The following is a 14,874-nucleotide window of genomic DNA, read 5'->3' on the forward strand; positions in this document are numbered from 1 at the left end:
ACTGTTTTCTTTCTAATCAGGGTATACAGCGCCCAAACCACAGCGGTCAACCACTGATAATAACACCACAAAATAACACCGGGTGCCCCCAAAGCCAGAGCTCTTTGTGGTTCCATCAAGTATGCCATCACCAAACTACAATGACAGGTCACGCAAGGTGAAAAAGCTCCCAAGGCTCAGGAAAGGACTGACAAAATACCAACTATCCTCAATGGGGTGATGATGACATCGTCCCAACGTCCCGCTCCCTCCCTCCTTCCTTCCCAGAGCTCTGCGGGGGCTTTCTGGAGACCCTCCCCACCCGGAACCGGAAAAGCGACCATCTTCCCTAACCCCCCGGCCGGAAGTGGAGCGTAGCCAGCCGGAGCACTCACCCTGGAAGAACAGGACGCCCAGCAGAGGGAAGAGAGCGCAGCCACGGCTTCCAGCTGCTCCTCTCTGCTGCATCCCGGCAGCTCTTCAGATGCTTGCACACCTTGTTTACAGCTCCCAGTAACGACACAGGTAACACCGGAAGTGACGTCAGAGCAGGAGGCCGAGAGACAACTTAAATGGCGATCCGAAGTTACCATAGGAACCTGGCTTCTTTCCAGAACCACACCTGGTTTCACTGACCAGAGATTTATTAACTTTCAGGCGGGAGCTAAATGCTCTCTTTTGCTTGAAAATGAAGTAGGCTACGGACTTGGAATAATTACAATTTTGTTTTTATGGAATTCTGCAGAACTAAATAATTTTGATGCTCTGACTGCATGTCAGACATCGTTTTTACGTCTCGAGATTTAGTTGAAGGTTCTCAGAATACACTACCGTAAATTTAGAGTTCAGAAACACCTGGGAGATCATACAGTATAGATAAATATATATCAGGTGCTTGTAGTGATATGTGCCACAAGCCTCATTGGTTGGTGTCCTTTTTAGTGTAAGTATTGCAGCATCCAAAATTGGGTGTTTATTAAATTACTTTTGGCAGTGGCAATGATGATCAAATCATTACAGCCCGTATTAGAGGAAAAGAGGAACTGGGATTTCTGTGTCTTTGGTTGGAAAAGTAAGAAAGTTATGTTATCACAGTACTTGAAGTGAGATGGCGTCACATACTTCTGAAAAAGAGATGGTACAATAAGTACACTGCTTTAATAATCAGCAAGCCTCTTCCCTGGAAATTGCCACATGTCAATGAAAGCAGGAGGAGAATAAAAGTATGCTTTCGCTTTGGGGAAGAATTAATAAGTTTCCATTTTTCAATTTCCATTCCTTTACTAGACTTGAAAGCCAGTAGTTTTCCCTATTAAAAGTGTAATGCAAAGTACTAAATAGAATCTTTGATACTTTTCTTTGAAAGAGCCCTCAAACTAAGTAGTGTTGTTATGCCCAATTCCCGGCTATCCAAAACAGTGTGAAAATTCTGTGGAAATCCGTATACTTCTGTTTACCCATTAGAAACTAACTGTATCCATTATTGACTTGCAGGTTGTCTCTACTAAGAAAACTTTTTGGTAAAGATCAAATATATATCCATCTGTTTTCCCTGCAATGTAGAACTTCTAGATATGTATATACACAAATTATATAATTGATAATTCTTTATTACTAAAGGTTTATTTACATAGTGTTTAAAGCATAATAAAAAATAAATTACAATACAAAAGTGCTCTTTAGGAAGGAGACACTAAACAACAGGTCCATATTACCCCTTGACTATTTAGCCAAGACATAAGCTACAAATTTTGCCAGAAAAACTGTCCATACATTTTTAACTACTTCTTCATTATTCTTACGGACCATCATCCAGGACATCTGTTTGAAGAAATATCCAGTTATAATATTTTCAAAGGTTAGAATTGTGAAGAAAAAATATAAAATGTGATTAAAGGATATATATAGCCTTCAGATGTAATTTACAGTTTTAAAATTGCACTTTAAAACTTTGCTTTTTTAGACAGTATAAAAGGCAGAATGAGACAGATATGTAATGAATTTCAGAATTGAGGTTCATATGTAAATCATACAATTTTTTAAAAAATAGTATTGGAAAAATATCAAGGTCTATACATTTAAATGCAGATAATCTGTTTGAAAATTCCAGTTTGTTAAAAGAAATAACATCTGCAGTCCAGTCGATTAAAAACTGAAAATATCAATCTGTAAAGATTGATCTTGAGCCTAAACTTTTAGATGTATTCTATCCTTTGAACAAATGCTTCTGTATCTTAAGCTTGTAACTTTTCTTTCAGTAGCCCACTTATAAAGTTTGCTTTATCTACCAGTATGGGGGAAAAAAAGAATAAAGTTGGTTTTATTCCATTTAAAGTAGTTTTGGTATTTCTTTGCTCCATACCAAAGTCTTCCTCCCCCAAAATAAACAAGTGAATTAGAATTAAAAAAGAAAAAAAGTTAATAATTTCTTCTAGTTCTCAGTTTTATATAAAACTGTACAAAATTATCATCATTTAGAGTTGATTTTTTTTCACCAGCCCTGAATTTTCAAACTTGTAATATGCTGTTTCACAATCTTTTTATTAAATTACTTAATGATTCCAATCTGCAAATGAGCATAGATTTTGCTCTCTTGTTATAGATCATTGAATTGAGGGGGAAACATAGTAAGCTAAACTATCCGTCACTGCTCATGAAAGACCCACATTGTTGATTATTTTTCCCAGCACAGAAGAAAAGTGACAAGTGATTCATCCTGCAATGGCATCTGCCAATCTTTTCATATCTATGTAACCTTCTGTAGTTACTGTGTGATTTAGCGTTGTGCTATTGTAAATCTTGGATTAATTAACAAAACAACAAAAATCTATCACCTGGAATATTGAAAGAAATTCAATAAAACAAGATGTGTCTCATAGTTAAGGAGAGACATAAAAATAAAAATGTCATTTAACAGTTTGAATTTAGGATTTACTGTTAAGCAGAAACACCAAGGAGGCTTAGCTCACCTTTTAATTGAGAATGTGGGAAGGAAAGAGAGTAAACACATTAACTTTAGTAGCAGAAGTGCTGCTAAAAGAAATACGTGAAAGGAAATGTAACAGACAAATTGGCTTTTATCCCCTTTGATACCAATATATGTGTATACAAGTCATAACACTGTAAGTAGTGTCTTAAGGGCCAAAATGTAGCTTCTTGTTTATAAAACCTAATGAGAACTTGAAAAACTTTACACTCTGAAATTAAATAAGACCTTAATGAGGCTGTGTATGACTGGTGATATGGAGGAGCACTGTGCTGGCTCCAGAGGGGTGTTGCTTGTCTAGAATCTAATATGCTGCAGAACTGGTTGGAAAACGGGTCACAACTGGAAAAGCCAAAGAAAAGTTTCCATTAACTTCAAGAAATACTAGGGTTCTTGTTCTTGGAAATCATCTCAGCTTCCTAAAACACAAAACAAAAGTTTAAATGGATAATATATTTGAGAAGAGTACAATAGGAATACTTGGCATTATGAATTACATCTATGTTATTAGAAGGAAAATATTCTGAGGGAAAGTATTCATATTCTCCCCCAATTTAATTTTTAAAAGAAGTTTCCTAATCCTTATTACATAATTTTCAGAGTTAGTATCCTTAAATCATAGCCTCTAAGTACCTTGCATGATGACCCACAACTTGTTCACACACATACGTTCCATATTCTCCCCACTTCTCACTCTCATTACAAACAAAATCAGACATATAGAAAAGTAGAGAACAGAGTATGTGGAATTTACCCATCCCTTAAATTCATTAATTCATTCTTTTCTTTTCTCCCCTCATCTCCCCCATCACCTAATTCTGAAGCCTTTTTTGTTTTATTTGCTTTTTTCCTATGCTTTTAAAGTAAATTGCTGACATTTACCCCTAATACTCCAGTAAGAATTTTTCAAAATAGGTACATTTTCTTTATAACTACAATACCATCACTATACCTAATACAAACTAACAATAATTCCCTAATATTATCCATATATTTAACATTTTCATATTCAAGACTTTCCCAATTGCCCCTCCAAGCTTGTTTTTACAACTAGCTTGTTCACACTATTATTCATCCAGTTGGGGATCACACACTGCACTTTGATTGTGTTCATCTCTTAAGTTTCTTTTGATCTAAAACATCTCCCATATTTATTTTCCATGACCCCAAGTTGTTAGATAATCCCCTTAACTTTAAAAAGACAATAGCTGTTGGTTGGTAAAAAACTCCCTGATGTTAATTTTGGTTTTCTGGTTTTACAATACAATCATTTTTCTCCATATTCTATTTTATAAATCCTTGAGGTCTTTCACTGGAGCTTTAGCCTATAAAAATGTGACCCTCTTTGCAACTAATAAGGGTCTATAAAAAATTTTCTCCCGTGTAACAGAGCCAGAGTTTTACAGGATAAAGTCATTAATATCAAGAACTTTCTTATGAGCGTAAAATTTAAGTTTGCATGTCCGGATTTATAACATCTAGAAATTAAATGTGTGGACCTATTTCAGAGAATGGGAGAAATTCTGAGCATATGAAAAATAAATTGGCCCGGCGCAGTGGCTTATGCCTGTAATCCCAACACTTTGGGAGGCTGAGGCAGGTGGATTGCTTGAGCTCAGGTGAGACCAGCCTAGGCAACATGGCGAAACCCCGTCTCTACAAAAAGTACAAAAATTAGCTGAGTGTAGTGGCGCGCACCTGTGGTCCCAGCTACTTGGGAGGCTGAGGTAGGAGGATCACTTGAGCTTGGGAGGGAGAAGTTGCAGTGACCCGAGATCGCACCACTACACCCTAGCCTGGGCAACAGGTTGAGACCCTGTCTCAAAAACAAAGACAAGAAAAATAAATTATCCTACTTTTTAAGCCTGATGAACCTGAAAACTGGAAAAATAAAATTATACACTACTAAAACTGGATTCATTTCATGTAGTTATTAGTGCCAATAACTAAATGAGAGGAGTTGAAATCAATTCCAAATAGTACAAAAGCTCTCCTGTAAAAACTACCAGATATGTCTATTGAGTCACTCTCTTAATACCATAATTGGTTTACAATTAAAAAAAAAGAATAAGCAGATACTAATCTTTTGATTTAAAAAAGATTTATTTACTTGTTGAATATTTATTATTAGTAGTAGTAATAAATATAACCCCGAAGCCACAAATAAACTTAGGATTCTCTCAGCTTTAATGGCAGTAGAGTCCAGCTTCTTAATCTTTTGCACAAAATACACTCAAGGAGGAGCTATCCATAAGACTAATAGAAGACTTTTGTCTCCCTGACCCAGCTCCTCTAATTTCATATGGGAAACACCTAACAGCCATAAAGTGATGATCTGGGAGTCCTCATTAGAGATGGGCTGGACATGTCAGAAAGCTGAAGAAAGAAATCAACCTATTTGTGAACCTTACCATCTAAAATTGTTAGTCTGTGTCTTCTAAATAAACAGAGACCTTTTTCTCTTGGTTGAGCCTTTCCTCTTCTTTTCTGTAACAAGCAGAAACCAAATGTCAGGTGAACAAGACAAGAAGCAAGTAGGCAAATCCCACAGAAGCTTCAGGTAAGGTATCTTTCCCCCATATTTTTGGAAGAATTACATGCACTTGGGAGTAGATTGAAGTTTACACAGAGCTAAACTGGTGCCATCTAATTAATAATATTCACACCTCTGAACTTAGAGACTTTTCAGAATGTAAGGGAATACAGTTTGGGTTCTGATTCGGGAACTCCAGAGTTTTAAAGCAGGCACCTTATTTTACCATTAGTATCCCACCTCTAATTTATATTTGTTATTCAAAAAAAAATAAAAAGTTTTGTGTTGACCTAAGTCATCTTTATTGGTTCTATTCAAACTAGAACCTCAGAGTTGGGTTTGTTAGGCTTCTTAAAATTAGTTCTGTTTGGCCAGGCGTGGTGGCTCACGCTGTAATCCCAACACTTTGGAAGGCCAAGGCAAGTACATCACTTGAGATCAGGAGTTCAAGGCCAGCCTGACCAACATGGTGAAACCCCATCTCTACTAAAAATACAAAATTAGCTGGGCATGGTGGTACATGCCTGTAATCCTAGCTACTTGGGAAGCTGAGGCAAGAGAATCGCTTGAACCCAGGAGGCGGAGGTTGCAGTGAGCTGAGATTGTGCCATTGCACTCCAGCCTGGGCAACCAGAGTGAAAGTCTGTCTCAAAAAAAAAAAAAAAAGGTCTGTTTATTTCATTAAATATTTATTAAGGAAATGAGATACATGGTGCTGGAACAACTAGATATCCACATGCAAAAGAGTGAATTTGGACTTCTGCCTCAGCCGTATACGAAAACGAACTCAAATCAAAGATCTAAATGTAAAAATTAAGACTATAAAACTCTTAGAAGAAAACATAGCCATAAATCTTCATGATCTTGGGGATTAGGCAGTGGTTTTTTAGATAAGACACAAAAGCACTAGCAGCAAAAGAGAAAAAATAAACTGGACTTCATCAAAATTTAACTTTTGTTCTTCAAAGGACACTATGAAGAACATGAAAAGACAACCCACAGAATGGGAAAAAAAATTGCAAGTTGTATATCTGATAAGGAACTAGTATCCCTTAAATAACTCTTACAGTTCAACAAGAATAAGTGAAATAATGTACCCCATATTAAAATGGGCAAACTCTGAATGTATGCATCTCCAAATAAGATATACAAATGGACAATAAGAACATGGGAAGATGCTCAACATCAAGTCATTAGAAAAATGCAAATCAAAACCCCAATGAGATACCACTTCACATCCACTAGATGGCTTCATATAGTTTGGGTATTTGTCCCCACCCAAATCTCATGTTGAATTGTAATCTCCATTGCTAGAGGTGGGGCCTGGTGGAGGGTGTTTGGGTCATGGGAGCAGATCTCTCATGGCTTGGTGCTGTCTTCAATAGTGAGTGAGTTCTCACAAAATCTGGTCATATAAAACTATGTAGCACCTCCCACCAACTCTCTCACTTTCTCCTGCTCTCACCATGCGAAATGCCTGCTACCATTGTGCCTTCTGCCATCGGTAAAAGCTCCCTGAGGCCTCCTCAGGAGCCAACCAACATCGGCGCCATGCTTGTACATCCACAGAACCGTGAGCCAATTAAATCTCTTTATAAATTACCCAGTCTTAGGGTTTTTTTATATAGCAACGCAAGAACGGCCTAATACATGGTTATGATAAAAAAAAAAGACAATGAGTGTTGAGGAGGATGGGGAGAAATCAGAACCCTCATATATTGCTGACAGGAATGCAAAATAGTCCAGCTGTTTAGAGACAGTCTGGCAATTCCTCCAAAAACTAAACAGAGTTACCATAAGACCCAACAATTCCACTTTTAGGAGAATTAAAAACATATGATCTACACAAAAGCTTGTAAATGAATGTTTATAGCAGCATTAGTCACAATAGCCAACAAGTAGAAAAAACCTAAATGCCCATCAATTGAATGGACAAACAATATGTGGTATAGTCATACAATGGAATATTATGCAGTCATAAAAAGGAAAGAAATACTAATACATACTACAACAAGGATGAGCCTTGAAAGCATTATGCTAAGTGAAAGAAGCTGGGCACAAAAGACCACATATTGTATGATTCTATTTAAATGAAATGTCCAGAATAAGCAAATCCATAGAGACAGAAAGTAGATGAGTAGTTGTCAGGGGCTGGTAGGAGGGGATAATAGGGAGTGATAGCTAGGGATATGGGGTTTCTTTACGGGAGGGAGCTTAAAAAGTTCTGCAATTAGTGATGATTGCTGCACAACTTTGTGAAAATGAAAAGGGTAAATTTTATGGTGGGTAAATTTTATCTCAATTTTAAAATACATTTAATGAACACCTGCTATCAGCACAACAGACTTTCCTAAGCCCTGACTCATAGTGGCCCTGCTGACTGCCTAGCCCAGTGGTTTTTACAAATGTATGCTTCACTTTAAACATAAGGGATTTTTTAGAAAGCTTTACATAGCAGATTTTTATAAAATCAACGCCCCCACATAGTAAAGAAATCCCATAAGGAAATATTTTGTAAAATTAAGAAAGCTTTTGTAAAGTTACTAGTTCATACCTAATTTATCTGTCCTGCAAATGTGAATTCTTTTATATAGGATTTACTTAAAGGGAAAAACATCTGTTCAGCAACTATTTAGCCCACTGCAAAATACCAAGAGTCGCCATAAGAGTGTTAGAACTTTCCCAGAACTGCCCAGCCTTACGATTTTATCTCCACCACTTTATGAGCTCTTTCGGCCCATCGCTTTTTCCGGTAATGCTGGAAGAGGACCACTACAATTACTATTATGATCATCAGTGCACAGGCAGAGCCAATGGCCAGAGCCAGGAAGTGGATCTCAGAGAAGCGTACTGTAAGGAGAAAAAGATTAAATTAGGATTCTAAAAAGAAGAGGACTACAATGAAATCTAATGACATAATAGGGATGCATTTAATCAATAGATAGAATCTTCCTTTATCCTACCTTTATGCATAAAATAATATATTACCTTGTAAATCCTACTAGCAATAGGAAAACCATACACATACTTTAATGGTTCTCAAAGTGTGGTCTTCGAAGTAACAGCAACAATATCACTGGAGAACATGGAAATCTTAGGCCCCACCCCAGACCTACTGAATCAGAAACACTAGAGGTGCGGCTGAGCAATCTGTGTTTTAACAGGTCCTCCAGGTGATTCTGATGCAGCTTTGAAAACCACTGGGTGGGTTGAACTACTTACGGGGTAAGGTTTTTGCTAACCTCATCAAACGTAGTGCCCAACCCATTTCTCCCTGACTTCTCACCACTTTCACTCAGTCAGTTATTTATTCAGATTTATTAGGGGCCTACTACATTCCTGGCACTGTGATAGAAATGCTGAGCCAAAAAAGACATCACCTTCGAGGAGCTCATGCCACTGAGAGGATAGGAAAGTAAATCAGAAGCTACAGTCTAGTGGATAAATGATGGAAAAGGGAAACCAGAGGGAAGGTCCCCTAAGCCACACTAGAGTCTGTGAACCCTGGTTTTCTTGTCCTTTAGCTTTATTTCTGATGATACTTCCATAAGCCCTCAGAGCCAGAAAGGACATTAGAGAATGTCTAGCCCAGGATTCCCAGCCTTGACTCCATGAAGGAGGATGGGGAAGAAGATGGAAGGTAGTCTGCAAGCCCACAGAATCCATGTCTCATTTTGTATGTCTCCACTGTTTTATGGGAAGCAGGGCCAAGGCTTTTATTTGATTCTCAAAGAATAATTACCCACATATGTTTAAGAACCACTGATTTTTTGTTTGTTTAACCTGTTCATTGTGCAGATGAAGAAACTGAGGCCCAAAACCATTACATTATTTCTTTCAATACTCAAATGACTTCTGCAAGGTCACACAGCCCTCTATTGGTGGGGCGTTGAGAAATGGTTTTAAACTGTACTATGAATGAAAGGAAATCGTACCACTGCATAGGCTTATATGTTTGGAGTAGTGTTGGTTAAGAGCACACACCAGAGAGCACTAGGTTGAAATACTTAGCTGTGTGATTTGAAGTAATTAACTTCTTTGAGCCTCAGTTTCCTCATGTATAAACAGAGATAATGATATTCATTTCTTGAGTTCTTAATAAAAAATAAAATAATTCATGTAAGTTGTTCCTTGCTGTGCCTGTACAAAATAAACACTCAATGTATGGTAGCTGTTAAGTACAATTCAGAGGTTGGGACATATTCACGTTTATTATCTCATTTTATCCTCACCATGATCCTCACTGTGTTATTCTCACTTTACAGATGAGGAAAATAAGACTTATTGATAGTTGGTAAATGGTAGCAATGACTCAAACCCAGATCTACGACTCATAAGTTTCATGTACTTTGCTCTTTGTAGCCTGGCATGGTTTTCCAGATTATCCTTTATAGGGATGCAGACAATACAATGCACCAATTTAGAGCACAGTTTTAGATTCAAAGTTGATTGGGTTTGAGTCCTAAGTTACTCCATTTATCAGCTACGTGACTCACGGCAAATGACTTAACCTCTGTGAGCCTCATTTCCTCATTGGCAAGATGGGAGGCATTAAATGCACAATAAACTGATGAGATATGTAAAGATTAAATAAAATGTGTCATGTAAAGCCCCTGACATTTGGGAAGTACTCAGTAAGTGTTAGCTCCCATCATTAGTACCTGCCTCCTAGAGTGGTGTGGGGATTCAATGAGATAGTGTATGTCATGCACTTTTGACGGTGCCTAGCATTAGAGTAGGTACTCAATAAGCATCTCGAATAAATAAGTGAGTGAACAGACCTGTTGTAAGCCTTTCCTCAAAGAATTGCTCCCTCTCCCTTTCACAATCTCAATGCCATTTTTGTAACGGATTCTCTGAGTTCCTTTGCTTTACTTTCTGTTTCTTTCCACAGCCAAACAAAGCCTTTCTCTTTTTACCCCAGAACTCTTCGGTCTCCCTCTGAGGCTCCCAGTTCTGAAGGGCTAGTCCCTCTCTCTATCCATCACAAAAGATTGTCCCTCTCTCTCAGCCTTAACAAAGATTGCCCCTTTCTTTTCTACAAGCTCTCATCCTTTCCAAAACCACTGTTCCCTGCATAACCTACCAGTGTGCACGACGCTGAGCCGGATCTCCCCTATCACCCCATCAACATCAGGTGGGTTCTTCACCTGGCAGGTGTATGTCCCATTGTCGTCGAACTGCAGTTTCCAGAGAAGGATGGAGGCATCGTACCGCTCCGGATTCCCATCCCAAGACACCCGGTCCTTAAACCGCCCACTCATGGGTTGGAAGGGATCTATGTGGTAGTAGAATACCTAGAGAGGGGAAATGGCAAAAGGTCTTACTCAGCACCCAGGCAAGGAGGCCAAGATGGTGGGAGTGGAAGTGAAACACCAGCAAACCCAACTGTCCTGTCTGCGGCTCTGTCACTTGCTTTCCCCTTCAACGGCCTCTCAGTCTCTGTCCCAAGAATTGTTTCCGAGCTTAACCTTGTGCTTGCTGCTAAGAAAAATACTGGAAGGGAAAGGAGAAATGGACTGGCTTATTATTTCCCTAAACAAGAGTACCCTGGAAAATGATGATAATCTACTTACAAACTGCTCAGGTCCCCCATCTAGAGGACGAAAATTCCAGGTCACTGTTAGAGCATCACCCACAGGGGCAAAGCTGGAGAAAGTGCATTTTAACCGAGCATCTGTCCCATTAACAGCCTCCAGCACCCGGGAGGTATAAATTTCCACAGCTGCTATAGGCCAAAGAGCTGCAATGAAAAAGAAGAAAAAGAAGGGTTAACAGGGGATGTAGTATTGTGAGAACTTCTGCTGACACTTCCAAAATAAATATCTGAGTAGGACTTAAAGTAAAGTGAAACTGAGATGCCCCATCTCCCAAACTTACTTCACACAGAATCTACATACTCCTACCTGTATGCAGCCTGGACCCTCCCATTCCATGTGACAACTAAACTACCACACAGCAAGCCTTCGTAGTGCTTTTACTTTCTCCACAGCATGATAGCCTCCCCTCGTGGTACTGACTTCAAAACTGTTATAACAAACTACAAACATCCGCAAATAGAATTGAAAGCATAAACAAAAAATTAAAATGAATCATAACATTGATTAGACATTATATTATGTATTAAGGTTAAGCGTTATGTGTTGTATGTAAAGTGGTCTCCTAGCAGGTAAGTTTTCCAGATGGGTCCTTATGTGGATTTCGTACTGTTACTAGTCTATTACAGAAACTGAATTAATCAACTCCAGACAGCTTATGTTTGCCTGCACCCCTAGAACCTTTGTACCACGTGGCATTTTTTTAACCTTGATATTTACATTTAGAATGTGTGTGTTGGGGCACTTTCAAAATCACAGTAGGTCTCTCTCTAACAATCTCCACTTTCCTGGTGTTGCTGAGAGTCACAGACAAGACCCACACACAGAAATCCAAATGCCAAGTCCTGCCAGCAGTGGGAGGTTGAGAACAGCCACACACAAAAAAATGGCATGTAACCTGAGATTAGAAAGCCCTCTCTGTGCCTGAATCACTGGCAGCTGAACACACCTAAACCTGTTTGTCCGAGAGCAGTTCTCCAAAAACAGTCCACCAACTTTGGTTTCAGTAAAACCCAAAGTAAAACAAACTGTATCTGTGGCTCAGGCTCCCAAACAAAAGTCTTGCAACTTCTAAGACAATTAGCTAACTTTATAGGGTGAGCAGTGAAGGAGGAAACGCTGAGGGAAGCCCGCCGGCTCTTACCTGTGAGCTGTATGCCAAGGAGAAGAAGCACCGCACGAGTAGAGCTCTTGCCATACATGAGGGAAACCCAGCCTTGGCCCCAGAGACCAGACCGGGCAGACCGAGGGCTCCAACACCCTGCCAAGGCCACTCCGGGAGGAGCAAGCACCGCGTTTTCCCAGAGAGAGGAGTTTGAGTTGAGTTCCTCACCTGTGCCTGTGACTCAGCCCGCTCTGCCTGTGCACTTTTCTGAAATGAAAGGTGGGGCCTCAGCTCCCAATGCCCTCCTTCCTTTCCTCTCTCCCGCCCTCTACACGAATGAGCACGAGCACGTCTGCACAAAGGTCCCAAACTCCCGCAGTCCTCTCTTTACTTTCAGTTAATCTGACTGGGCTCTGGCCTCTAGATGGCCTCGGAAACAGCTAGAGGAGGTGGTGCCAGTCTGAAATGTCCCAGACTGTTATGGGTTTGGCCCCCACACGCCCTTTTAAAACAGGCTTTAGGCTTGCCTGGGAAGTGAATGTTGAAACTGTCCTGCAGTGATTCCACTTCTCAAAGCACCACCCCAGGGCCACATTCACTTGGGACTGGATTGGATACAATTTCAAAACGGGAGTCGGAATTCCTTAGGACCCTCTGTGGACAAAAACTGATACCCTTGTTACCACAAGGATTCCTGCACTTCTTCTAGTTTGTAGCTTTCCAGGAGACCTGGCAGAAACAAACCAAATCAAATCTCCACGCTTAACAATCGTTTACCTTTGAAGAATTTAAAAACAAATCAGGACACCATCCCTGCTCATTCACCCTGCCATCCGAGTGCAATCTACAAAGTGCTCTCCTGCTGATTGTTTCATCTCCATAACGCCCCTGTGAAGCACTCCCATTCTACCAGTGAGGACGCTAAGAACCCGAGGAAGGTAAATGATTTGCCCAAGGTTGCACAGCTACCATGTGGCAAAACCAGAACTTTTCTTAAAAATCTAGTGTTCTTTCCACCAAATAACAGCTAATATGAACAATCAGACATGGGGCTCTCAAGGAAAAGGTTTTCATGATAACTTTGTTGTGCCTCGGATTTCATCTGTCATTTTTTGAATAGCAAAATGACTGAGAAGTCTAAAGAGCTGAGGAATCTAAACGAGAAAAGATGCCTCCTTGTCTGGAAAGAGGGTGGGTCATCGTTACAGATTAATGAAGCGGCACAGAAACATCGGTAGGAGGGGGATGAAGATTACACATGCAGTTAAGAAGTAGGCTGGGCTGGGAATCTAACCCTGGAAAAAGACAGATAGCGTTTATCCCTGGATTAGCAGTCTAGAAACTCTTCAGTCACTCATAAAATCTTCTAGCTGAATCCAGAGCAGAAAGGGTGGCAGGAACAAGAGAAGGCGGCAGGCTGAGTAGAAAAAAATAAAACATCATAAAGAGGGAAGAAAAGAGAAAATTCTACCAAAAGAGAGGAGAATGCAGAAGTGCAGAAAACAGAAAGCAACAGGAGAAAGATGACATGGGCATGGAGCAAAAACAGGTAGACAACCACAAAAATCCATTGTGTTGGAACTCAGAAAACAGAGGTGGCCCCAAATGCAGACCAGCTGTGTGCTAGTGAAAATCTGTTGCATGGGGAGAGTTTCTGAAAACTGTGTGGCGTCTTTGTCAGATTCTAGTTCAGAAAGGGACCTAAAATCAGTCTGCTGGGGGAACCTTTCAGATGTTGGTGAGGAAGGATAAGATACAGCCTTTCTGGTATGTAGGTCAGAAGAGTTCAGCTCCAGGACCCTGAAAGAAAAAGAGTTAAGGAAACTTAATCTTGGTTGGCTTCCAACTTTGCAGGGAAATACAGCTACAGAGGAAGGAGAGGTAGAGCCAGGATTTTGAAGTCTACAGCAAATTACAGAAACTGGTGAGAGGCAGAGTTACCAAAGAGCTCAGGGATGCAGTGAAAAGCAACAGGAGAAGAATCAGGGCAGGAAGAACTGAACAAACTGCCTGTTGTCAGGAGCAGAAATCCCTCCCCCAGGTAGCCAAACACCCATGAGCTGGCTGCCAGCCTTGCTCTGAGGGGCAGGAGTTATCCAGATCCCACTTCTCAGCTGAGTTCAAGTTCCTGGCTTAGTGCCTGGCAACGCCCAATTCCTTCCAGTTAGCAGGAGTGGCTCCACAGTCAACCACTTCACCTCGCTGGGCAAGGAAGAGGCCAAGGGTAGAAGGTTAAGAAGAGAAAATGCTAAATAAAAAGGATGTTTGCCCCTCACAGTTTTCTGGACACCAGTCAGCAGGACCTAGGCCAAAACTGCAGGCATCTACATAAGGCCTAAGTTATGTTTGTGCCCAGGCAAATGGAAGGAAAGGAAGAGGAGTTCTGGAAATTGAAAAGAAGAAAAGTAAAGTTTTCAGAGACACCATTTTCTTTCTAAACTTTTCCAGAGAAAGATCCTGATTGTCATTTAAAATTGTGACATACCTATAGTTTTTGAAAGAATCTCATCTGTCCCATCCGTCTACACATTTCCCAAAAAATGATTTCTAGTGAGTATCTAGACCTTAGCCAGCAGGAGACTCACTGGGGGCTCAGGAGACAGAAGGGACAATGGGCCTGTATCAATATTTGTAAAAGTTGTCTTTCTCAACCTCCTAGGCAAAAATCTTTTTT

At 40.1% G+C, this 14,874-nt stretch overlaps 2 protein-coding genes across 3 annotated transcripts in view; both read right to left on the bottom strand.

Moving 5' to 3' along the window:
- Nucleotides 1-1,569, bottom strand: part of MPZL3 (myelin protein zero like 3) — a 27,062-nt gene extending 25,493 nt beyond the window's left edge. For both annotated transcript variants that reach the window (XR_008669510.2, XM_004052210.5), the window contains exon 1: nt 375-1,569. Coding sequence is in view for 1 of the 2 variants with exons in the window: in XM_004052210.5 (XP_004052258.1) it covers nt 375-447 (73 nt within the window). In the remaining variant the exon portion in view is untranslated. The remainder of the gene's footprint in view (nt 1-374) is intronic.
- Nucleotides 1,569-13,788, bottom strand: MPZL2 (myelin protein zero like 2). Its single transcript, XM_004052213.5, has 6 exons — nt 12,240-13,788; nt 11,075-11,241; nt 10,585-10,795; nt 8,201-8,348; nt 5,377-5,452; nt 1,569-3,384 (listed from the first exon to the last, which is right to left on the bottom strand). The coding sequence occupies exons 1-5, from the start codon at nt 12,295-12,297 to the stop codon at nt 5,389-5,391; spliced, it is 648 nt and encodes a 215-aa protein (XP_004052261.1). The 5' UTR covers nt 12,298-13,788; the 3' UTR covers nt 1,569-3,384; nt 5,377-5,388.
- Nucleotides 13,789-14,874: the final 1,086 nt, after the last annotated feature.

Source organism: Gorilla gorilla, chromosome 9, assembly GCF_029281585.2.
Source record: "Gorilla gorilla gorilla isolate KB3781 chromosome 9, NHGRI_mGorGor1-v2.1_pri, whole genome shotgun sequence".
Classification (NCBI taxonomy): domain Eukaryota; kingdom Metazoa; phylum Chordata; class Mammalia; order Primates; family Hominidae; genus Gorilla; species Gorilla gorilla.